The sequence below is a fragment of the Gallinula chloropus genome (genome assembly GCF_964237585.1).
Source record: "Gallinula chloropus genome assembly, chromosome: 23".
Classification (NCBI taxonomy): domain Eukaryota; kingdom Metazoa; phylum Chordata; class Aves; order Gruiformes; family Rallidae; genus Gallinula; species Gallinula chloropus.
Genome location: NC_140108.1, coordinates 4,713,212 through 4,739,547, shown reverse-complemented (window position 1 = coordinate 4,739,547; position 26,336 = coordinate 4,713,212). Strand labels below are relative to the sequence as shown.

Sequence of the window (26,336 nt, the reverse complement as noted above, 5' to 3'; positions counted from 1 at the left end):
TACTCATGCTTTTGTGATGGCATTCCTTTTTCTAGGTGGCTGGAATCAATCATGGCTTTAAACTTATTTTAGTTCTTGGTTATCCAGACACAGAGATTCTCTTGTTTTATTCAAAAGTATTGCAGAAAGAATATTCCAGACCAGTTCGGTTTGGGTTCAGAACTGGTTTTTTTTCCCCCATAGGGGTGAAATGCATACTAAAATGAGAGCTTTGTTCACACTGACAATAAATTGTTTGCATCTCGTTTCAAGATACATACTTGCTGCTGTTTTAAGAATCTTTTTATTGTTCAGGATGGTTTCTCTGATCTAGAATAGTTCTAGGATATGCTTCGAAGTAATGATGATATTAAAGCCCCAAACTCCTCTGTATAATCTGCCCTTACCCTTCAGTGAATTTTTAGAGAGGACATCCTCTTTTGTGAGTGCATTACTAGACAGGTAGCATACCCATTTTAGTCCAGTTCAGTGGGTTGTTCCACTGGCACTGTTCTTCCCAACACTGTGCAGGACATGGTTAACCTTCTTTGCCAGAAAGGTGCGTTGCTGGATCATATTCAGTGTGGTGCCAGCAGCTTCCCCAGGCCCTTTTCTTCAAAGCTGCTTTCCTGCTGGGCAGCCCCAGCATATACAGGTGTGTAGAACTGTTCCTCCCCAGGTGCCAGACTTTGCCTTAGAACTTGAGGAGGTTCCTGCTGCTCAGTTCTCCAGGGGTTGAGGCTGCTAGCACAACCACGTGCTCTCTGAGCCTCTCCTCTTGGTTCTGTGTCACCATAGAACTTGCTTAGTCTATTCTCTGCCCCTTCCATATCCTTAATGAAAGGAATGAGATGTTGGACAGGATTGGAGCCAGTATGTCCCCTGAGGTACACTGATGCTCCCTGACTCCAACAGGACTTTGTGCCACTGATCACAAAAATGAATGCTATTATTCACAACACTAAGAATGTATTATTTGTTGTATACACCTGATCTTACTGTGTAATAATAGAATGTGTGATATAAAGGTGTGTCTTACAAAGATTGTTGTTTCCTTCCTCTTTTTTTCCTTTTTTTTTTTCTTTTTACCTTGGCCCCTTTTAGAGATGGGGATTAGGACTTGATTTGCCTTAAGCCCTATGCTCAGTCAGTGGCAGAGCAGTAAATTGTGGGGTTCCTGCTTTTTAGAGCTGTGCTATATTAAGTTCAGTTTAAGTTCAGACTGTTACCTCACAAGTATATGATATAAACCCCTGACTTTGATTTAATATTTATCATTAATTAGGGAAGTGACTTGCTCCTTTATTTACAGACTTCATCAGCACAAGCTGCTCGTTAACTTACCGTTCACTTAATATTCCTCATGTCAGTGATAAGCTAACGTTCAGAACACAGATGTATTAGGTTGCCTCCATATGGTGCTTTGTCTAATGAATCAATTAGCTATTTTGGAAAAATTCCTTGTGAAGGTTTTTTCCTCTTCTTGGTGAAAAATCATCCTACAAATGGTGAAACGGTTTTTAATTGATGTTTGTGTTTGAGTGTATTTTTAGGCAAAAACTTTGCAGTGGCTTTGCTAGGTTCTCATTTAAATAATCTTTGCACCTAGGAAAAGTGTCTGGGGGGGTCGTTTGCTTTAAAGTTTATATCTGGCAGGTTTTGATGGGTGTTATAAATCATATGAACATATCAGGTGATACCCCTCTATTCCAGTAACTGTATCTTTGCCCCTTTTTTGTTTAGTCTTTCAGCTCATTTTGAGAGGTGTTTGATTTTTTTGGGTTTTTTTTCCCCAAATTGTAACCATTTGTTTAATAGTGCAATGTCTGTTTCAGAGGCTTGCACAGGAAAAGTTTGAAGGTGCAAATAGAGTAACACAGAAATGTTTGTGAGTTGGGCACTGCAGGTCTGTGGGATCACAGAAGCTTCAGTACTTCCATGTGCCTTGCTTTTGAAGGGCAAAAGTAAGAGTATCTACAGTCGTAGCCAGTGTTACAAACAGTGTTCACACACTTTGTCAGTAACCTGTGCTTTTGGCTTGCTCAGTATTCAGTTAAAGTAATTTTTCACCAAAGAAGTTACTACTTGTGTCATCTCTTGGCAGTGACAGTATTTGGTTTTTCTGTAAAGAGAATCCCACCCGTCATCTTCGATGAGGTGTAGATATTTGATACTTAACTGATTAAAACTTGAAAGACAAACATTACAAAGATGGTTTTGCATTAACTTCTGAGCATTATAAATTTACAGTTTAATACCTGTCAGAATGTAGCAATGTTTGTCAGTCAATTCTCTCAATATTTTTGCATTAAACATTCTTTGCTGCATTGTCCAGGGTGGTTATTCCTACTTCTGTTGGTTGTTATAATTTGTTTCACTTGTATTAGGCTGATTATGATAGCTGTTAAAGCTCTCCTTTAATGTTGGACTCTCAGTTTAAAACCAACTGACCAAATAATGAAAAAAAAAACCCCACCCACCACAGCCCCCCTCCCTGTTCAGCTTCCCCATTAATATCCCTACAAGTGTCAGGGAGGAAGTGATGATGATTTGGTATTGACTGAATACAGTTGCTTATGTGAGCAAGTGGTTCTGGCTGGCAGGGGGAGGAGTGTACCTAGGTACCAGATACACCATATATGTGGCCATCCACAAGATGTCATCAAAGTTTGTATTTTACTGCTGTCTTCTCAGAACTACTGACACTTCTTGTGCTGTTCAAGTCTCCATTCCCTATGAAACTGCTGTACTTCCCTAATTTTTCTGTTGGAAGTAGATGGCAAACGTTTTGTACAAGCTGCCAGCTGTGTTGGGTTGTGTTAGAACCAGCATCAAATATTTTTTAGGAAGGTACTCATAAAACTTTGTATTAGAAAATCTTGCTCATCATGTTACTGGAGATTGCTTTAAAATAATGGTATTGAAATAAGTTATTCTAGTTTTTCACATTTCTTTTTGGAGAAAGGTGATGTGACACCCATAAAAACACTGTAAAATACTTCTGGAAGTGTTTAAGAGGATGTGTCAGACTTGTCTTACTGTCTAAAATATACTAGTTAACTTTAAATATTACAGTAATCTTAGAGAATATCTAAATTTGAATCTCTTAATACATATAATCTTGCCTTGTCTGATTCTTGTTTTTCATTTTTTAGCCTCTTGATACCTGGGGTGTATTGTCAGTATTAACATCCCTGATGAATTTGTTGCTGAACTGAGACTCATTGTCTCTCTGTAGTCCCCATTTCACCCAGTGCCCACTGGTATTGCCACCAGTGGAGAGCTCATGGTCCTGGTTATGTGGATGGTTGGCTGTGTCGCTGTCACAGCTTTGTGCAGCTCTGAATAGTGACTGGTGTTGCACAACATATTTTTCAGCACTTTAATATTAAATATTCTCCAATTAGTCACAAAAATTCCATGTATGTATGTGAAAAGAGACAATAAAAGTGATGTAGAGTAGATATACTGCTGTGGAAAGCCTGGCTTAGGTTCAGTGATTTCTTCTTGTTAGGTTTAGAATATATTGGAAATAATTGCAGACCTGCACTTAAACTTGTTTCCCTAACAGAAGAAATATTCTGGGTACTGCTCAATGAGTAATGTTTAATGGCAAGATAAAAATGAGGTCAAATAACATAACAGTTAAGACTTGTAACATGTTTAATATTGCAGATCTAAAGTTATTGGCATGAAGCATCCTTTACATGTTTCCATATGAGGATGATGTGGTGAGATCATAGTTTTATCAGAGGAAGCTGTGCCTTTAAGATCTGTCTGTCCCTCTCACCTGAGCTGAACAGCAGCAGCCAAGAATCTGTAACGAGATTATGATCATGTGAGGAAAAAGGGATAGAGAAAAGGGAGAGACAGTGGTGAAAGCGCATCCTGCAGAAGCTGTCACAGCTGCCTTTTTATAAAAACCAACCAAACCAAACCCAAACCAGCAGGGATTTTTAGCTGTGCGTTGATATTTAGAGAAGCAAGCTTGTTTGAAGCCACAACTTGCTTAACGTAGCGTGTCTGGTGTTGCTGTGCTGCCATGCTGCTGCTTTACACCTTTTCAATTTCTTCCTTAGAATCGATCTACCGCCGCGGAGCCAGAAGATGGAGGAAGCTGTACAGAGTGAATGGGCATTTGTTTCAAGCCAAACGTTTTAACAGAGTGAGTACTGTTGCCTGAAACGTTGGGGTTTGGTGATGTTCTGTGCTAATTGTTTTTCTCAGTCTGAGCTTCTTCTGTGTCTGAGCGTTGGAAAGAAAGGAAAAGCAAGATGCTTATTCATGTGACTTCTCAGCCTGTGCAGTGTTATTCAGGTCATAACAATAGGAAAAACTTGAAAGTCTGAATCTGGGGTGAAGTTAATAATATATGATTGGTGGAAATTATTTATTTGGGAAGTCTTGGGAGAAGTGGGTTTGTGACTGTTGTAACTGATGCCTGCTCAGAGCAGCTTTTCTCCTCCCCGGTCTTTACGTGATTTTTTTTTAATTGCTTGTTCACACAATCTTTTACCTTCAGCACTTTCTGTCATTCTTAAAGATTAGAGTTCTTGATGTTAGCTTTAACTGTTTCAATCTGAGGTATTACATAATCTAATTAAGAAAAAGATATCTGGTTTACTGAGCTAAAATACAACTGCATTGTAAATCTGGCTTAATCCACATAAGCAAGTGAATGTAGCTTTAAGGCTGAAACTCCTCCTTCACTTATCCCATTATGCCAAAGTATTGCAGCATATATATAATTCACGCTTTGAGGAGTTCTGTACAAAACTGAGTACAGTGAGGTGAGTTCACTTTTTGATTCAGCAGTAACCTTTTTTTTTTTAAATGAAGTTTGTTTATTTTTTTCTAATGCTCCTCACCCCAAAACTGCATTGAAAGGAGGAAAAGCCCCTTAAAATTCAGTATCATATCACTGGACAAGTGAAAAATACCAATCATCTATTTGAATTATTATAACATGCCTCTGTATAATGTGGTGTACCAACTCCATTCTCTTAATTTCTACTATGAATCATCTCATGCTTTGTGCTCATTTGCTATGTAGTTAAAAACCTATTTCTTTGAATTACTGTGGATGCATACCTGCCATGTTAATCCATAATGTTGTTAACAGACAATGATGTTTTAATTGAAATTAAGCAAATAGTGAACATACACATAAAGATTTTGAAATCTCATTAGCATGCCCATTTATTACAGTCCTAAGCAACACTGACTGTATACAAATGAAATCATATAAAGCCAGAACACAGACCATATCCAACTGAACTGAGTAATAAAGTTGACAGGAACTGTAAAATAAGACATTAAAATATATAAATGTATACTAAATTATGGTCATGTATATATTACTGAATTAGATGCCAGATTTTAATGTTGACTGAGTAAGCCTGGAGTATCATCTTATGAATTCATTCCTTTTTCAAATTAACCTTTTAAATTTTTTTCAGATAATTCAGGTAAATTAACACATACAAGAATCTAAACTTTAATCTCCTTGAATATAACATAAAGGTTAACTCTTATTCCTGTGTTTATATGTGCTTTGGGGAGGTGTGTGTGGGGGATACCTGTGTTCCTGTAGGAATTTGTGATTTGTCCCAATTTTTTTCTTGCTTGTCAAATTCTGACTAAAGTAAATGAGATGACTTTCTTGTATATCATTTCCAGGGTCTAAGACATTTTATTTAGGCTTAATGTTACTGCTGCAAAACCTATACAGGAATACTGGAGGAAATCTGGACCAGGAATTTTGAAAGAAGTGGCTATAGATAGAAAGGCTTCCTGTCTTATTAGGCAGTATGTTTTTTGTTTCTTAATGAAGGAGAGCTGGCTGTTGAGATGTGTGGGTTCTAGTTAAGTTTTGGGTTTTACAGTTATCAAAATCAGAAGGACAGTACAGAAAATAGGTTTTTTTTAGTTATCCCTTTTTTTTTTTCAAATAATACTAGCAAGGAGTTAGAGTAGCTTAAGGCTTTTGGGCAGGACACTGTGTGTGATTCATTAGTCTGAGGATCTGAATAACCACGCTCCAACTTGCAGTTAGCTGGGAGGAACAGACTCTCACTGTTCGTGGCTTTGGGACTGTTGCAGAGGTCTGTCTGAGCCTGAAACAGGGATGGGTGCAGGACTTCATGTGTAGTTTGCAGAGCAATAGGCAGATTCTTAGCCTCTTGCAGGAGTTCCTAGAGAAAATGTGCAGATAGGGAATGATGAGTAGGTTGTCTTTTGGCAGCCTGTGTTCTCTGTAGAGGGAGGACTGGAGGCTAGGTGACTTCTTGGCACATCAGTCTCTCTGACTGCTGCTTGGCACTTGGGGTAAAGAGGATAAAATGACCACAGCACACAGACACTGGAAAAAATATTTCAAGACCTGCCCTGTTAAAGTGAGCAGTACAACGTCTGGCTTCTTAATTTGTCCTCATTTTGATTTCATTTATTCAGATGCCATTTTGTTGCCTGTGTAAAAAAGGCCATACAACTTTTAAAAATGAAACACTGCAACATACAAAGGTTTTACATCAGTCTTGATAGGTGGCTTTTAATCATGCAAAGTTTCTACTGATGTTCTGTCACTGTTACAGTACAGAGGTGCAGATACAGAGCATTCTTCACACATTTTGTGCCAGTGGTATCCAAAGCAGACAGTTTGGCTGGGTTTTATGCATAATTATTGTACAAATTCCTGTCAGATTTGTTGGGCTAACCTCTGTCAGAGCCTTAAATTCAAAATATTCTTTTAAAACTATTTGCTCCTTTTAGGCTGTAATGTGTTCCATATGCTTGTGCTATTTGTTTTCTTAACATTCATTTTAAAAGGACTGCATTTAGTATGAAGAGTAACCTTCAGTTATTAGGGAAACCCTGGATTCTAAAAAGAATTCTTATTGGACATCTATTAGGAGCTAACTAGGGTGAGTTTCTGTAGGGTGGATTCTTGGTGCTAGATAACTACTCACCTACAAAAAGGCATTGATAATGGGATTGATAAGGTGCATTCTGGTTTTTAGAGAGCGTACTGTGGCCAGTGCAGTGAAAGGATATGGGGGCTCGGAAGGCAAGGCTACAAGTGTATCAACTGCAAATTGTTGGTCCATAAACGTTGTCATATACTCGTTCCGCTGACCTGCAAAAGGCATATGGTAAGTTCACATTCTGTGCAAAGTTAAGATGATCCATTGTACTCTGTGTTGCTGTGTCTAGATGTGCATGCAAAGGAATGAACTGGTGCTGTTCTCATCTCCATTCCCTACATGTATTCCAGTGGCAGCCCTAGTGTCTTTCCTGGGCTTTAAGCATTAATCTATCTCCCTGAATTTTAGTCCTTCCCCATACTCCTCACCAGACTATAACCAGTGTCTTGCTACATGTTGCATCATGTTGTCTCTAACTCAAGAACTTAAACCAGTATTTTTCTTTACTGGGATTACACATTACTAGATTCTTTGTCAATTAATTTCTGCATGTTGCTCTACCTACTGGGGTACTCCTACACCTCTCATTATGAGCTGGGAACAAGACCAAAGTCCACGTGCGCTATACAGCTCTTTACTATTATCACTTTATGCCATACCCTTGCATAATAAGTAGCAATTAATGTTTTTTAAACAGGAAAGGAATATACCTGTGCTCTAAACTGAGTGTGTAACATGATGCTGAAGTGTTTTTTGTTGTGGTTCTGTGTGAAACAGAACAAGAAGTCTTAAATAGAATTAAAGTTTAAACTTTGGAGTCAAGTATACTGATCTTTTGTTTTCCTGTGTAACTTATGTGTTTTGCAAGGATTCGGTCATGCCTTCCCAGGAACCTCAGTTAGATGATAAAAATGATGAAGCTGACCTCCCTTCAGAAGAAACTGATGGAAGTGAGTACCTTCCTTTTAAGTTGGAATTCATGTGTTACCTCATTCCAAGGCCCCAGTTTTCCTCTACCTCTTTGGTTTGGTTTTTTTAAAGTTTACTCTTAGTCCCATGATCTGAATGCTCGTTAGGGATGCAGTTACAGTAAATGGCTTTCTGGAGCATGCCATCTGGGTTGGTTTCATCCTAAATTCATGTGCTCTTAAACCATTCTGGAATGTGAAGGTAAGCTCGGGGTGACTTGTAGATTTACTTTTAAAACAAACCAACCCTCAGGTGTTTCAGATCCAAGTGCTGATGCTATAATTGCAACCTCAGACTTCAAGTATTCCTTAACTTTGTGGGATTTGGCATCCTCTTTCTAGGTTCACATTTTGATGGTTTAACCTGTCTTTAAGGAGCCTTTTATCATACCCATTTTCCAAAACTCCTCTGGCCTTTTTCAGATAATATCAAGAGCTCAAAGGTTCACTGATGAATTTTCTTACTGTCTCAGAATCTCTGCAGTGCCCCTTAGGAGCTGCTGTCAGGACTACAAGAATAAAATTAAAATAGTAGATCAACTACTTCATAGTATTTAAAGCAAACTGCTGACCCTGAGCTACTAAATCACTTTCCCACTTATCAATTTTAAAAACTATTTCTAATGAAGGTCTTAACCATATTACTTGGTTTATTTCTCTTCCAGTTCCCTACATTCCTTCAAACCGGAAACATGACACCATTAAAGATGATTCTGAGGTATGTTTTAAAAGATTTGTGCAGTTCATGTTTATGCATTCTCAATCATAGAACATTTCAGAAAATAGCTAGTTATTTGCCCTATTTTTTCTACTACCTTTTTCAAAAGCTGGGTTTCCTTTATGAAAATGGATTAGTATTTTTAAGCATTTTTGTTGTTTTTTCTCAGATTTCCTCTATTATCCCAATCATGATGTTAGAGACTTTTATTTTTTCCCTCCATTTGTGTTGGGGCAACAGTGATTTAACAGAGGGTTTGACTTTGTTGGTCCTTGGAACAAATGGTGGCCTTGACCTTTTGTCTTGCCTGCTGTCTCTAATGGATGTGCACCCTTTATCACCCTCAGGCTACCTCTACAGGCTATCATTATGAAGGTTGGTTGGGTCTGATAATACATTAACTGTTCAGCTCTCTGAGATGTTCCATATAAATACTACCTAACTTATAGTCAGCTCCTGTGGAAATAGGGGTAGAACAACATGCACTTCTGCTCTGTTATTCAGCCCTTTTGTGCTTTTGTAGGTAGTCTGACACACTCTCTGCATACCAAGACTGTTGTTCCCTTAGAGCAGTTTGAAAAATCCCAATATGCTTTAATTCATAAAGGCTTCAAGACATTTCCTTTAAAAATGCTTCTGGCATATTTAAGATAAATAGGATGCACTCTGCAGAACACAAGCAGTTAGTTGGATACCCCATTTTAATGAGCCTGCACCTTTCTTTCCTCTACCTCCACCACAATACTTGTCACTACCATTATCTCACACTCCAGTAGTTCCTTATGGCCTTATTTTCAGTCCTGTATCTTTAGATTTTTATCTCAACCATGGATATAATCTTAAAGCAGGTCAGAGAATTTTAATTACTACATAGAGTTGCTAACTCCTGCTGTGGTTAGCACTCAGGTAGTTACCATTTATGTTTAAGTTTTGGTAGATACTCTTTGCTCAACTGTCCTGAATTATGCTGCTCTGATTTTCCCACCTGGCTTTTGAGCTTTACTAATACAATTTAAGATATCCTTCAAAGAGGAAGTGGCATTCTGGGAGCTTTGTTGCCTAGAATCTTTAAGCTCAGAGCAATCTCTTCTAATAGCAGTCAATCCTAGATCAAGATTCTTTATATAAATACTTTCCATAGTTCAGCAGAATGCTGATCTGTCTACAAGTACAGTAGTGTGAGGTCAGATAAAAATAGGCCATGGAAGTGTGTCAAAGCACTGTATATATTGGTAAAACATGAAATGTCAGAGTGCAGGCTGCATTTGTCTAGTTCAGCTGCTCGATCTTCAGTCTCATACGTTCACAACTAAGTCCAGGGAGCAGTCAAGATAAATTTATCTTTATAAATAATGAATTTCAAAATAACATTCTTCATAGTGGAATGCTTCCTGCAAACTCTTGTGTTACAGAAATTGGTTCCTGCTTCTGTATGTTCCCAGGCAGCTATTAGAAATCTCAGTTTTCATTCAAAATGTAGTGAACTTGATACAGACAGCAGCTGCCTGAACTGAAACTAAGACAGCAGCAAATTACTGTTTCCTTATCTGTCTTCTTTAGAGAGTTTTTATTGATTTGTACTACAGTATCTGTCAGAGTGTGAAAGATGCCCTTCTCTTAGTGCAAAGGATAATTCTACGTGGCTGTGGTTCAGGAATTTGGATAAAACCTCATCTCTCAAGGCATTGCCTTCTCTTTTCCAGTGGGAAATATTCAAATGATTCACTGAACAAACTGTTACCTTGAAAACCACAGTGGCTGTTAGTAAGGGCAAGACCAGCACCAACCAAACGTTTCATAAGCAAACCTGTTACCATCAGCCACTCTGATCTCTGGGCCAGTGACAATGGAGACCTCTTTGCTTTAATAGGTGCTTGCTATGAAAAAGTCTTCTGTTTCTAGCATCTGTTTCTTTTTATACAGGATATCAAACCAGTCATTGATGGAATGGATGGAATTAAGATTTCTCAGGGGCTTGGACTACAGGACTTTGATTTAATCAGAGTTATTGGACGTGGAAGCTATGCCAAAGTTCTTTTAGTTCGGTTAAAAAAGAATGATCAGATTTATGCTATGAAAGTAGTGAAAAAGGAATTGGTCCACGATGATGAGGTAAAAGTCTGTGTTAATTGCATTACATTACATATTGTTAACAGTTGAAGTTGGATTTTTGGCTCATGTTAGGACCTAGGTTTACACTCTGAGGGGTTACATAGTAGTGTCTGAACACAGAATCTAACAGATCTGTATTAGTTTGATGGTGACATTTCTTTATTTCTTTTGAGACTTTAGTCTTTATCCTTGACAGGGAGGGCTGGTTTCTTAGATATCTGTCTTGGTTGTCTGCAAATTGGTTGGAAAGCTGGAAGTATCTTTCAGAAATGGAGACTTTCCAGAACAACTGTATTTCTAGTTATTGGCCCAGTACTGAGTATTTACAGGGTAGAACAGGATCTGTGCATTGCTTGGGAGAGGGAGCATCTACTGCTAAAACCAGCTATGCATAAGGTTTAAGTTTATGGATAAGGTTTAAATTTTATATGGTTGTATCAAAAATTTTGTTGCTTTGGATGTGAATTTTGCAGCACTATGTTAGTATCATTCGAATTGTGGGAGGGTTTTTGTTACATGGTGCTGCACTGGGTATTCAGGGCTTCTCTATGCTGAAGTATTAAAGGTAGGCTGTGATACTCTCCAGAATGGTTTTGGTTGGACAAACTAATTGGGTTTTGGCAGTTTCATTGAATTAATTTTGAGTTTCAGATGAGCAAATGAAGCTCAGTTTATTTAAACCTTTTAAAAACTGGTGATTCACATTGTGTGTTACTGGCATGAGTCGCTTCAGGAGCTTGAGAATCATTTATCTAAGATAACTGAATTTCTTTCTATGAACAAGTCTGAGCAGTGTATCAAATAATGCAGATGTATGATATTTTTAAATGGCTCAAATTCTGTGCAGACCTTTCTAAATGGTTAAGTAACTTCTAAATATGTAATTGATTTTAAATGCTTTATAACATCCTCCAGATCTCAGGGGGATTCTGTCTTTCTGAAGAGTGTATGTAACAATGACAGTATATGTAAGGGAGCATAAACATTAATTTCTTTTCTGGGAATACCCACAGTGGTTATCCAGCAGGAGTTCTGATTGTTCAATTACTCTATTTCAGGATATTGATTGGGTACAGACAGAGAAACATGTGTTTGAACAGGCATCCAGTAACCCGTTCCTAGTTGGTTTGCATTCATGCTTTCAAACAACAAGTCGGTAAGAAAGATCTGAAATCATTTTGCTTTGAAAATCTTGGTCATTGTGCTCACTGCTGCTCCTAAAGCAAACAACCACTGCCATCACACTGTGATTCTGGGAAGGAAGTGTTAGTATTGCCAGGGATTCATTACTCCAGCAAAGCCAGTTCTAGCAGGGTGGTGTGGAAAAAAAGGCAGGGTTTTCCAGGTCCAGATCTGCAGGGAGGAGGAACTGTGTACTGACTGCTGAGCACAGCCCCTCTGGCTTCAAGGGTAGAAGGATGGTAGAGGAGTGAAACTGAGCTTTGTAAGAGATAGTTCATAAAACCTGATTCTGTTGAGGAGGGCTGAATAAGTTCTGAGGGCCAAACTGTAGTTCTTTTCTTCAAAACAGCGTTAAGAGTTGGGCTGCTCACTAACATTATTATTGAAAGCATAAAAACCTAGATGTGTCTGAAGTTGTTTTTACCAATGAGGTGTATGAGTCCTTAGCACATATTGAAATACATAATTTTATTTGAAAAAGTGCTTAATAAACTCAGCTACTTTGAAATACTAATTTTTTGTCCTTGGGTGCACAACCTGAAGTGAGTTATTTACTACTTATATTGCAATTGGAATATGAAGAAAATCAAGTTGAGTGCCTGTGTTCTTTTGGGGAGGCCACTGAAAGACTTGGAAGCCAGGCTGTGTCCAATAATTTTTCCTGGTTTACCTTTGAAGTTTTAAGCACTTTTAAGTGTTTGAAATGAATAAACCTTTCAAAAGGGAGAGAGAGACATCGTCTGGAATTGTTACCAGTTAGAAGGGTCTGATAGACTGGAGCATGTTTTCCAAGTGCAATGTTTTCCAGTGTGTGGATATATGGAAAGGAGTTACCAATTCATGGAAAATGAGGTATATAAGGAAATACTGCCTGCTGTGACAGCTGCAGCCTTCCAGAGAAACTCACTCAGCGTGTTTCTATCCTGTAGGTCTCTCTGACCTTGGCAGCATTGCCTGCATCATATTTTCCCAAGGATGAGACCTTTCCTGTGTAATAGGAGTAATAGAAGTCTCTTTATGTGGCTGATTCCACCTATATTTATTTCCCCTACTGACTTTTCTCTTGTTTCATTCGAGAAGACTGTTTCAAAAACTTCTCTACAGAGAAACTAATAATCCTTGGTGCTGCAGCCCTTCTGTGCCCACATCTTCCATTTAGTGAACGTGTCATGTGGAGAGGAGCAGAAGTTGGGTCCATTACACTTCCTTTCAATTCATGTTTTTATACAGATGAAGGTCTTGGCAAAGTCAAGGGAGGGTGGGATTTCATTATCTGTCCTGGCAGCTCACCAGATCTAGTGTTCAACTCAGATAAATAATGGATCTGTGTGAATCGAATCTCTCAGTTCTCAAATTCTTTAGTGTCAGTCTGTGCAAATAAAGCAATGGTTTTTTCTCTAGAAGTGACAGGATGTTTCCTAACAGCCTATCAAGAGTTCACTGATCACAGGGCTTACTAGATATAATTTTGTTTGTGTATATTAATAATATGCTAGTTTGTGTATCTTTAATTAGAAAAACTGTTATTGGGCCATATGCTATTCAGATAAATCTTAGAAGTTCTTTTAAAGTGAATTTGAGTTACATTCCTCTGAGTGAGTCTGATGTCATCTTGCTTTCAATAGACCTGTTAGAGGTTTTCAGGAACAGAAGCAGCTGAAACAGCAAGCTTCATGGTTATATATTAATATCACAAATCCTACAAAACACGTGCCAGATTCACATTACTTACTGTTAATGATGAAGTAATGTTTAAAAGATTGTGACCTTTGAGTGGCAAAGCAACATCAAAATTATCAATGAGAATATTCACATTTTGCCCATGCAGAAACCTTGTGTCTATAAACTGTTTCATCTGCTGGGTGCTGCAGCTTGGCTATTAAAAAAGAACAATCCTTGGTCAAGCAGAGTAACAGCTCAATTGTTACATCAGGGTAAATCTCTGTCAGATTTAATAAGAGAGCTTTGAATGAAAATCAACTCATCTTTTAAATTATGTTTAATCTTAAAGCATTTATTTCAAATATCAACACTATTTCAGACATGCTTATTTCTTTCCAGTCACTCAGATGCTGTTACTCAAAGCAGTGTACTCACTGAGAAAATTCTATACTGTGGAATTTTGTTCCATAGGAGTCAGAAGAATCAACATCTTTGAGTAGGAGATCGACGACAACAGAGTTACAGGACTTTCTTTTCAAATTAATAATAATTTTACCTTTTTTGGATAAACTTCCTTTTTTTGCCATCTGTTGTCATCTAGCATACTTCCATGATTTTGCTATTATTTCTAAATAATTTTTAAATACATATATATATAATTATATGCTATGGGTTGGCTATTTTTACATCTATTGCCAACTGAATACCTCATTGCTGCATTAAAATAAAGGATGTGATCCTACATTATATGGATCAAATAAATGCTCTTTTTTGTATCCTAAATAGTTTCTATAACTTAACTAGAAGTCTAATTCAAGAGTGGAAATAAAAGTGGCTCAAATGGGAAGGATAAGAATAGTTTTTCTTCTTGGGAGTTTGCTTGGAATCCATTAATTGTATTATATACTTTCAGATTGTTTCTTGTCATAGAGTATGTCAATGGGGGAGATCTTATGTTCCATATGCAAAGGCAACGGAAGCTTCCTGAAGAACATGCAAGGTATTTCACTAACACACTTACTGGATTTCTTATTCTAGTTGTTTAATGCCATATGAAATGTTTTCTTAGCTTCATTCCATAGAGGAACCTAAGTAGCAAAGACAGAAGGAAAGCTTAGCATGTGTTGCCCTGGCAAAAAGTACCATTTGGGGTCTGTGTGAAGGCTGTGTTGGTGGTTTTCAAAGAAAACAAGTATTGATAAGTAGTAACAGTTATTCCTCTTTTGTTTGTATATAGGTAATGTTTCTTGTTGATAGAAGATGTAACTGTTCTCCTTATTTTGGTCTTACACTGAATTAATACAGTGTTGGTAGACGATGAAAAACCTCTTCCATGGCTTTGCACTATACAAAGGCTCCTAACTATTAATAAGCTGAAAATATAGACCTTCTGTGTCATACTTGGAATTTTCAGGAAAAAAAGATCTGTAAGATAAAGAATAAATATTTTAAATTGGTAGAATGGAAAAAAATATTTCCTGTATTTAATTTAAGGAATGTTTTTACAGTAGTTGAGGAATGGTTAAGGAATGGTTTTATAGTATGAGACCCATGTCCTTGTGAACAAGTGTAGCTCGGTGCAGTTGATAGATGAAAACTGACTGAAGTGATGCTGTAAGAACATATATCTATTTTAATTGCTCCAGCTTTTGTACCATCTTATTGCCAGTATGAATTTGCTGCTTTTTGTTTCCAGGTTTTATGCTGCTGAAATCTGTATTGCGCTAAACTTCCTACATGAAAGAGGCATCATCTACAGAGACTTAAAACTAGACAATGTTCTGTTAGATGCAGAGGGTCACATCAAATTAACAGATTATGGCATGTGCAAGGTAGGGTTGTTCTTACCTTTCTGGTGTCCTTTGCCATTCAGCTGTGTATGTGTCTGGTTATGCTTTGAAGTCTAATACTGCATCCAGTGATATTAAGAGAAACTTAAATATTTCCTTACCTTAACACCAGTGTTACAAAGCCCCAGATTTGGCTGTGGAAAGAATCTTTATTCTGAAAAGTGACTGTTGAGGCACAGAACCACATTTGTAATCTTTTCCTCTGTGTTTTTCAAGTTACATGGGTTGTTTGGGGGAACAAAAGTGTGGTCTGTTGGCCATGTTCACTTCTCTTACATATTTGCACTTACTTCGTCACCCCAGCTAGAAAATTTATCTTTAGACAAGTATGTTTTGAAAAGGGTCTTCTCAATCTCTTGGTGACTGTGCTCCTGTGAGTATGAACTGCATCCATCCTTCTGTGGCTGGACTGTATGGGGAGCTCCCTGGACTCTGAGGGGCAGTTTAGAGAGCGTTGCTTTCAGAGCACCTGGTAAAGTGAAGCACAGATGTAACGTGATGCAGAGGAAAGCAAGAAACTGTCAGTTCAAAGTACTCATGTAGAAGGCACTAAATTTAAGACTTATGCCTGTAGAGTTGGAATGCCAGGTGTGGCTGAAGCAGTTGGAAACTCAGAAAAATATCTGCTGTCCCCCTTAAAGCTGTTGATTTGAACCCACTACAGTGTTTCTGGCCAGTCTGTGAGGTGAGGTTAGAGTACCCTCTGTGTCTTGGTCAGAGAAAGTTTCTACACCCAAAATTGCATCTGGCATTGTGTGTTGAAAGTCCAAGGATTGAGTGTATGATACCAGTTTTTATTTAACCTCTTTCAGAACATGGTTAGGACATGTTACAGTGATGTAATGAGGAATGCTCATCTCATTCCCTCCTCAGAATAGATACTGCATCGATTTCAAAGAGTGCTGGGCTAGGATGTTTCTCCCCTGACACGGTGCACAGGTTGAGGCATCACTTGAAATGCAGCAGTTGTGCAAAAAGCTTGATTCCCTCATTCTAAAAATCAGGCTTTTCCCATAGACTGTTTGAAAAGGACTTTCCAAATTGGATTTGATCTGAATTTTTTAAATGCATTTCTAAATAGTAATGAAAATGTTGTTACAAATGTGTTGTGACTCAGTTTTAATCAATTAATTTGCTGAAGATAAATTGTGAAGTCATAAACCAGCTTTGAGCAACATGAGTATTTCTTTTGCTCTAGCGTTGCCTTTTTTGAAGGGAAGGTCTTTAGACTCCCTAAGTAACTTGGCTTTATAAGTCTAATTAAGGTAAATTCCCAGAAAAGGAGGTCAGCTTTTAATTTATGAAATGATTTATGCATGTAGGAAGGTTTGGGCCCTGGTGACACTACAAGCACTTTCTGTGGGACACCAAATTATATTGCACCAGAGATCCTCAGAGGAGAAGAATATGGTAAGCTGTGACTAAACAATTTGTAGTTATAATAAATCACAAAGCAAAATTTTAGTTATAGGTTGGTTCACATGCAATTGCTTTTAGTTTTCCACGTTTTTAAGAAATTAATGTTTTGTACAGATTTTTCCTGAACTAAAGCTATTTTTGTTTTTCTCTTGCAATCACTCATTTCAGCTTCTCTGAAACCATACTTTCCCTGAAAAACAATTTTTAAATGATACTGTAGCAAAACCACTTCTTAAACTCTCCCCAGTCTCATGCAGTGACAGTGTAAGTCAGTCATGATGTCTGTGGCTTCAGTGGAAGTAGAGAATTTCAGTGCTTTGTCGAACCGGGCCATTAATCTCCATCAGAACCAGGCCATTAATCTTCATCTCTGTGAGAAGCAACACCCAAATTCAAGGAGTCCTGGCTGAACATCTTCTCTGCAAATATTTACAGGGTTCAGCGTGGACTGGTGGGCTCTGGGTGTGTTGATGTTTGAAATGATGGCAGGAAGGTCTCCGTTTGATATTATTACTGACAATCCAGACATGAACACTGAAGATTACCTCTTCCAAGGTACAGTCATTGTGATACTTTCTTTCCCCTTTTTCTTTCTTGGGGGAGAAAAATTACAAATGAATGGTCCCAGTAGGACACTTCAGTTTGGAATGTTTTAGATAATTACTGTGTCTTCCCAACTTCCAAATGGTAACATATTTAAATAATAGTGTGTTTGTATTGGAATCACGGTCAATGTCATCAAACAAAACCTAATGTTCCTCTTTTTGAACCTGTAACAGTTATTCTGGAGAAGCCAATCCGGATTCCAAGGTTTCTATCTGTCAAGGCTTCCCATGTGTTAAAAGGATTTTTAAACAAGGTAAATAATGTTCTTTTATTTTTAGCATCTAAGAGCTGGAAGTCCCAGCTTCCTGTTGAAAGCAATACAGTTAAGAAGTTAATCTGGTTAATGTTAAGAAAATATACAAAACATTGGCATCCTCTGTGTTAAAAACCCTACTGCTAATTTTCTGAGGGAATTCTGCAGCACAGATGTGATTTAAAAGCCTGCTCCTAGTGAAAAATACCACCAAAATCTATGCTTGTTTATGAACTCATCTGTAATACTACTCAGTTAAGCAGATTGAAATCCATAGAAACATTATAACTTCTTCATGCCGAAAAGAAGGGTATGAATTAACACATTGCTAAATAAATCTAGATACCTTTTATTTTATTTTGAGAAGTTATAAAACATAATTTAAAAAATGAAATTTCAAAGAAATGTCCCAAATGGAATGAAAATCCTTGATAGCCATACAATGTGTGTTGTAGCAGCAGCTTGTGTAGTAACAGGGAATGCTGGAGTTGTGCATGTGGTGTAGCTGGCTTACTCTGTGTAACAGGAGTCTCTGTGTTTCCTGCAGGATCCCAAAGAAAGGCTGGGCTGTCAGCCACAGACAGGATTTTCTGATATCAAGTCTCATACGTTTTTCCGCAGCATAGACTGGGATCTGGTAAAAACCATTACTTCTCTTTCTATGTGTTCAAAAGGTATAGATTCTTAGAGCTTGTTAATGGTGTTCATGTGTGATAACCACATTAGAAAGAAGGGTGTTCCTTTCTGTAAGTGTAAAAGCGATTTTGCCTTCTCCAGGTGATAGGACATAATGGAAACTTAATTTCATGACCAAAAACCTGTCTTGCTTCTGAACACTGAGAGTGGTTACAGCTTCTGGGTGTCACTTTTAAAATACATGATGAAGTTTAGAGAACATCTAAAGAAAACATACTAATGCATTGGTGGAAGTATTTATTCCTTTGTTTCTGTTCTGCAAACTCATGAGCTGGGTTGTGCTGCTGTAAATTTACACAGTGTATGCACAAGGTGAAGAACTCCATATGTTTCAGTATCCAAATTTGTGCCTTACTGTTCTGGGTGGTCACTTCCTATAGTCCTGTTAGTAAACATTTCAAGATCCATTGAAAAAGGAAGGGTGGACCAGCAAAACCAGACTCCTGGAAGGCTATTCCAGTACTTCATCTCCCTTGTGAATTAGAAACCTTGATGGGACCTGAGTGTAGTTGGTTGGGAGCTTCAGGTATGTGAAGGCTGCTTCATGGTGCTTCAGGTGCATGAAGGGTTTGTAGTCTACTCATAGTACATTAAAAAAAGCCCTGAATTTGCAAATTATCTAAGTTTTAGAATCAGTAGGATTACTCAGGTAGGTAACAAGGTTTAGTAACATCAGTAGGCGTGTGTAGGATCAGGTCTTTTTCTCTGAGGATGTGGCTTGAAAGCAGTGTGGTTATTTAAAAGGATTCTCTGATTATTATTTTCTATTGCTGCTGGTGTTTGAGGGAAGGTGGAGTGGATGGCTGGCGTTTCAGTGGTGTTGCAGCCATAAAATTTTATTGAAATTGTAGTTTTTAAAAGCTTCTATTACTTGGTAATTGTGCTACTTCTGTCTTCATCATAGAAAGCTATCACAGAAATGATGTTGTTATGTTTATTGACACTTGAGCAATAAAACCATGAAGTCAGGAACACTGCCTTATCAGCATTACATTTTTAATACCTAGTTGAACAGTGAAAAATATGCACATAATATTTTCATAGTCCCAGGAAGCCTACCAGAAGTGTAGAAACAGGCAGGCTGTAATAACATGAAAGAGGTTCAGAGGAGGAGAGCAAACTGCAGGATGACATTTTCCCTTTGAAGCCTGCTGTTCAGACCTTCATTGTTGGCATTCTTCAGTGAAGTCATCCACTACAGAAGAAGCCAGGCTTTAGATACCTGGAGTTTACTAAAGTATTCATCTAGCAAAGGCTCTTTAATTCTGTCAGGCTTCCCTTGTTCTGTGCTCTCCCTGAAGCCTATAAGTGTTATTGTCTGTCTGTTAGCTACGTAGTGATGCTGTAATGCCTGAGTTTGGGGTAGAGCATAAGCATCATGGACTGGGGGGAGGGGGGGAAGTTGGGAGGGAGGGAGAAGGTGGTTGGATGGGTATTGCTTATTTCTATACAAAACTCTTAACTGCAGCTGGTACTTGGTCAACACTTGCTGATTTTAATTCTGATTTTTAAGCCTATTTTTTGGCTGAAAGCTTTGGTATTAAATATCTATTTTTAGAAGAAGTAATGGAAATATTTAGGTGTTGTCGATGCTGTTTTGTGAGATGATCAGAATGGTGCCATTCAGGAGGATGTAAAATGTCAGGGAAACTTTAAGCTACATTCCCACAGCACTAGGAAATATATTCAGGAGAAAATGAAAAATTAATTGGAAAGCTTTTTTAATTATTAGAATTTTCTTTGAAATGCAGGCCATGAGGAGAAAAGATTTTTCACTTAAAAGCTTTTCCAAATAGTCAAGTTTAAACACAAGGGAACAAGAGTCTAATGCTGACTAAAATGATTTTCCTGTGTGAAGCTTGAGTAAAATGGAAAAATAAATAATAGTAAGATGAACACATATGCCATGGACATTTTTTCCCTAGTGTTAGTCATCTGAGATGTGTGGCACAGCTGAGAACACATTACTCACTGTGTGTACAGGGTGGCTTAGCAGCTTTCAGGGAAGTACCAAGAAACCTTTTTTTGGTTGTTTCAGTATATGGTGCCTGTTCTTATCCCAGTGCCTGTTTTAGGTATTTATCCATTATATGCTGAAAAATGAACAATAAAGCTGTGGCTGCAATTAGCTGTGTGCAGCAGCAGGAAGGTTTTTTCTAGAGCTATACCAGTGTATAATCTTTTCACTCATTTTCTCAAGGTAAAGGCTGTGGGTTCCCTACAGGGTTTAGTTAAGAATGCTTTATGCTTTGCTGAGGAGAACATGAGACAGCCTGATGTTTAACACCCAGTTGAATGCCTTGCTGTTGAAATGGTAACACACAGCTACAGCTGACTCACAATGACAATCCTACCACCCAACTTCCATTTTGAAGTACCCATTTTCCTGTTTCTTTCATGTTGCCATTCTTGGCTGGGAGGAGCTGATTTTGTTTTCCTTAGGACTTTGGTTTCATGCTGCTTTCTGAGACCTGGTAACTGCTGGGATGTTGATGGTTTGGGATTCACTGCCCAGTTCGTGATTTCCTTCTATCTTCATCCGTGTTCATCATGTTCTTGTCTTAAACCTGGAATGTAAGATTTCTCTGTGATGGTGTTTACACCATGCCAAGGATAGTGGGATGTCCTGGCTTAAAACCAGCTTCCTACCTGTGTTGGTAATCTAAGCAATCATTTTGGTCAGTAGTACCTACTTCTCACTCATACTCTTCTTATCTGCTTTGGTTTATTTAAGTTGGATTGTGGGGATTGTAGCTTTGGTGCTTCTAAAACTGAATACAAATCTCGGAATCAATGTGGTATCTCTGCTACTATGAATTTGATTAAGTGACTGATTTTTGTTTCCACTGCTGAGAGGTGGTAAGATTTCCTTGAACTAGCCTTTAACCTGAAAATTATTTACCCTGCACAAATGTGTTGCAGTTAATCTGGCCTGAGTTTCCCTTCCTGCTAAATATAATCAGCAGCTTTCCCATACTTACACACTTATTTCCTAAACTACCTGTTTTACTTACTGCATCCTGATGTCCTCTGCAACTCTAAAACAATAAAATACCAGTCTGAGCCTTAAGATGCAAACTGCAATTGCAGTTTTTATTTATGACCTATGTTATATCAGAAATAAGTGTACTTCAGTTGGACACAAATGCTGTTCCTCAGGAACAGAAGTAAATGTATTGTGCCAACTCTTGTGTTGCAACAGCGAGCATCTGCGTGGGAATTTCTCAGTCCTGAGTGTAATCTACCAAGTTAGAGAACTTGAATGGCTGAATTATTTATGGACTTCTATTTTTAAATGCAGAACAGTAACTATACTGCTGTCTGTTGCCTGGCTTGTAATGTATATGACTTAGGTATTTTGTCATCTCTCTCCAATAGCATTTAATGTCATTGAATTTATAGAGTTCTTCTCTTACTCAGTATAGAAAATGTTACTATAGTAACTTATGTCTGGTATGAGTATGCAATTGTTATTTCTGTAAATTTAGCTTTTGTTGTTAGTATTGTTTTTGAACACATGGAACCCTTCCCTTTTTTCCTATGAAACTACATTAAAAAATCAAATTAAGAATTTGGGAGCCAGTACAGTTTGTCTGAACTTCTGTTGTGGATGAGGAAAATCTGTTTACATTTTGAATAATTTCAGTATTGGAAGTGATAATTACATCTAGTCCATAGAATGGCCAGGGAGATGAAGAAAAGCCTCACCTCAGATGGTGGCAGAAAGGTTTTCTGGCATGTGCTGGGGTGGACACGTGAATGACATACAGACTTCAGAGCTCAACTACATTATTCTGCCTGGCATACAGCAGCACAGAGGCCTCCAAAATTCAGTTGAACTTCCTAACACAGAGGTGTGATAGGTGTCATGTATTCCTCACTGAAGCTCGAGACCCTTCCTCAGGAACAGTCTTTAAAAGGTTGTTAATGGAAGCTGATACTGTTCAGTGATAGATACATCTGGAGTCTGAAGGATCTGCAAGCCCTTTAAGAGGATTTGCAGGTCTTGATGTAAGAAGTAGTATGTTCGCTTAGTCTCTTTTACTGGCCTGTCTGGAAGCTGCCAGTGTTGCTAAGGTTGCAGTGTGAACTCTGCCACACAGGTATGGTGGTTGAGGTTGTGTTGGTGTCTTTAAGCCATGGTGTTGAGCTTTTGGTTTTGTTTTTGAAGGGAGAAACATAAACAGTGGCATCTTTGTCTGCTTGTGATCTGAGCAAAGGATTCCCTGCAGCAGGAGTGGCAGCATCGCCTGTTCTGAGTTACAGGGACGCTCACAGGTGCCTTTGCCTGGCTCTGCTACCAGAATTCAGTTACCCTTCTGGCTGTGTCACCATCGGTTGTGCCTGGGCATCACCCTCTCTACTGCAGGGTGATGGGTGTGGGAGTCCCCTACCCCTGCTCTGTGACAGCTCTGAGACAGTGGGGTGCAGATGCAGTTTAAGGTCCTTTGACTTCTGATTAGGTGACCCACTGAGCAAAAAGCCACCCGGTAGTGACAAGTGTGCTTGCTTGGTACTGGAAGCCTGGATTTCTTTGTTTTCCTTTGTTCTTCTGATTAATCTTTAATTTACTGATGTTACATGGGAAAACCAGGTTCCTAACTGTGTCATACATAGGAAATCCTTAGTAAGACCCTTTCAAACAGCTGTGGAAGCAAAGGATGTAACTGGAACACTCGGAGAGTAGCAGCGCTGATAAATGTATTGTAAGTGGTGATCAGAAAGGATGCTGAGATACACGTCCTAGTGCTGAAGAACAGGGTTTACACACAGGTTTCTTTGCATTCTCATCACAAATCTTTGTATCATTTTCTTCTACAGGCACAGTAATGACTTGATTCCATTTATGGTCTACGTAGTCAGAGCTGCTGTAATTTAAAGGGGCTCTCTGAAGGCACCATACCAATTAACTAAACGTTTCTCACAATTGGTGTTTTAGATGGTTATAAATAGAATTATGAAAATATATGGTTATTTATTATGTATGACATGGTTATGGTGGTAACAATTGCTAAATTGCCAAAATCTACTCTGCTGTAACTTAGAGTATTTCATGTGTTTATCTGCAACCATGTTAAACTCAGCTATAGCAGCGTTTCTGTGTGTGCACTCCAGAGCCAGTGTCTGTTGCTGTTCTTGGGAGATTTTGTAAACGTTCAGTGTTCTAATCTGTCTCCTCCCATCTTACATTTTCTTTCTTAGCTGGAGAAGAAGCAAGCAACACCTCCATTTCAGCCTCAGATCACAGACGATTATGGTTTGGATAACTTTGATACACAGTTCACCAGCGAACCTGTGCAGCTAACCCCAGATGATGAGTATGTTTGTCTTTTTCCTCAAATACGATTGTGTGTTAAGGTGTTAAATTAATTTGTGAATTGCTTGAAAAATACAAAGGGGAGACTCTGTACATCAGAACATCGTGAAGTCTAGACTTTAAGGTCTTGTATCCTACTTATCATGTATAACCTCTAATTCTGATACATCAGACTGCCTCTTATTGTAATAGAAGTTCAGAACATGCTATTGGTTTGCAGCTGGGGGTGTGCTGGGCACTCAAAGGAGAGATGGCAATCTGACCCCTGAGCCAGGTAGCTTGCATTTCTGTACTTGTGAGAAATAATTGATGCACAGCTCCTCGGGCCTCAGAATGAGCTTGAGGTAGCAGGAACATTTTAAAGCTGTTATTTAAATGTGCTGTGGGAAAAAAACAACAGGAAGAAAAAGTGCGTGGCTAAAGGAATTGGAGGCTGAGGAGTGATTGCTGTACCCCAAGGAAGAAACTCCAGGTACAAGGTGGGATCTAAGACACCAGGCTATAGTTTGGGTAGTAAGAGGGAGACTTGGTTTGCCCAAACTCTTTCAGACAGTAATTGCAGACAGTTCTGAGGGTTTACTGAAGTGGAAGAATGTAAAATTGGAACTTGGGCTCCCTTTGGAATCAAGAGGAATCAAAAGATAATTTGATCTGCATGTTGCAGATCATAGTTCACAACCTGTTCTCTCTTAAGAGTCCAGCGTACATGAAGTGAATGGCCAAAGGAAACCAGAGTGTGAAGTGCTCCAGTTACTGCTTGTGTGACAATGAAGAACTGCAGGGAATATTCATCTTGGCGTTCATATTTATAGGTTCCAGTTGACCACAAAATTATGAATACCAAGTGTCTGCCCACATACAGTGGGAAGTTTTATGAGCATCACATCTTAAAAGAAGTTGTCTCTTACATACAACAACTTCTAACAGCAAAATAACCCATTGCTTACTTGTAAATTGGTTTTAGAAACCAGTCATTATATGCTGTGTTCTGGGGACTGTAAGTGTGTGTGATGCCTAACTAGAAGGGCAGAAGAAACTTTTTATCAGATGCTTCAAAGTCTCCAATCCTGTTGCTTTAGGTACTGGGATGAAACGTGAGTTTTAAGTATTTGTATGTTCAGAGACTCATTTTTTTCCCCATTTATCTTTGTGTCTGCACAACTTGATACGCCGGGGTTTCTGTGAGGTTTTGTTACTACTTGAAGAAAAAGCCCAGCGACAAAGAGAGTGTTTGTGACTGATAAAACTAACCTGGTGCTTCTGTTTGTTTTTCAGAGATATAATAAAGCGAATAGACCAGTCAGAGTTTGAAGGATTTGAATATATTAATCCATTGTTGCTGTCAACAGAAGAAACGGTATGAAGGAGTTACATCTTCGTTGTGGACAATGTGAATGACCTTTAAATTTATCCTTACCTACAGTATATGCATGCCAGGCTGGGGGACTGTCGGATTTCGGACGGAGACCAATGATTTAACAAACAAATTGCTGCTGAAAATCAAAGAAGAGAAATAACGATTTTGGTGGGTGTCTTCTGCCACTTAGTGATTCTTAAGTTCTGGGCACTGACACAACTGGCTTCATTAATGAAGGAATTTGCATTTTGTGCCTGTTTCATGAAGGATTCAAGTGTTCATTGCATCCCTGGAAAAGGAGATTCTGAACCACTTTGAGATCTACACGCTTTCTACAGACATTTGATGCAATGAGCTACCAGTTGAAGAATATTACAGTGTAACATCCTGAAGAATAAAATATATTACGGTGGTGTTGAAGCTTATTTTTGATGCCTTTTTTCACAAGTGGTACCTGTCTAAACGTCTCAGATTATATTTAAAAGGAGTTGTGTTTTATTAGCAATCAAAACATAAATTTGGGTACAAGATTTAAGTGCCTAAATGGATAAACTGCATTGAAGAGTTATTACATTATTTGGAACGTTCTTAAACCTGGTAAGTTTTGCTCGTTAATATTAAGTAACCATTTCCATGTGAAACATACAGCTCATGGCTGCAGCCTGATGTTCATTTGCAACTTTAGAGAATTTGAAATGCAGAGTGACTCAGCAATATCACTTCCAAATTAGAATTTACAGTATCAATTTGCAAATCCTTTGCTTCAAAGTCCAAATTTACCAAAATGTAGAGATTGAAGAGAACTAAATTTGCACAGGAAAGATTTCTGAAAATACTTTAAGCAGTGCCTACACCTACAGTGATGTTGTGTTGTATATTAGATTTTTGAAAAGTATTTTTATCAACAGTACAAGTATTCAGAAATAGAGCAAAAGCATAATAAAACATAGCCTTAAAGTTTAAATAGTAGATCTAGAATAACCATAATATAAAATACATTTTCCTGATAAAGCACACCTCCTACTTATGATAAACTGTCTGCTTACAGTTACTCAGTGTATATTACTAACTAATGATTCTGCAGAAGAGAATGGGATGTTTTGGTAAAATGATTTGCATCAAAGTAGTAAATTTTTATAATAGAACAAGAATACCTAAGAAGTTGAATAAAGCAGAAGATAACTTATCAAATCCCTTCTCATGGAAACGGGGAGGTGGGGGGGGGCAGGGGAAGGGTATGTTGCATTAAAGGTTAACAATTTATCATCTTGGAGAAGCTCACATCGCTACGTTG

The 26,336-nt window shown here is 38.2% G+C and overlaps 1 protein-coding gene across 1 annotated transcript in view; it reads left to right on the top strand.

The window, feature by feature from the left end:
- PRKCZ (protein kinase C zeta) overlaps positions 1 to 25,393 on the top strand; it is a gene marked incomplete at its 5' end in the record, with an annotated part of 45,974 nt that extends 20,581 nt beyond the window's left edge. The window contains 14 exons of the mRNA XM_084274551.1: positions 4,059 to 4,144; positions 6,999 to 7,130; positions 7,771 to 7,852; positions 8,536 to 8,588; positions 10,512 to 10,700; positions 11,759 to 11,856; positions 14,458 to 14,544; positions 15,241 to 15,376; positions 16,717 to 16,804; positions 17,249 to 17,368; positions 17,593 to 17,672; positions 18,220 to 18,309; positions 23,571 to 23,686; positions 24,961 to 25,393. Coding sequence (XP_084130677.1) covers positions 4,059 to 4,144; positions 6,999 to 7,130; positions 7,771 to 7,852; positions 8,536 to 8,588; positions 10,512 to 10,700; positions 11,759 to 11,856; positions 14,458 to 14,544; positions 15,241 to 15,376; positions 16,717 to 16,804; positions 17,249 to 17,368; positions 17,593 to 17,672; positions 18,220 to 18,309; positions 23,571 to 23,686; positions 24,961 to 25,048 — 1,445 coding nt within the window. The 3' untranslated portion in view covers positions 25,049 to 25,393. The remainder of the gene's footprint in view (positions 1 to 4,058; positions 4,145 to 6,998; positions 7,131 to 7,770; positions 7,853 to 8,535; positions 8,589 to 10,511; positions 10,701 to 11,758; positions 11,857 to 14,457; positions 14,545 to 15,240; positions 15,377 to 16,716; positions 16,805 to 17,248; positions 17,369 to 17,592; positions 17,673 to 18,219; positions 18,310 to 23,570; positions 23,687 to 24,960) is intronic.
- Between the last annotated feature and the right edge of the window lie 943 nt (positions 25,394 to 26,336).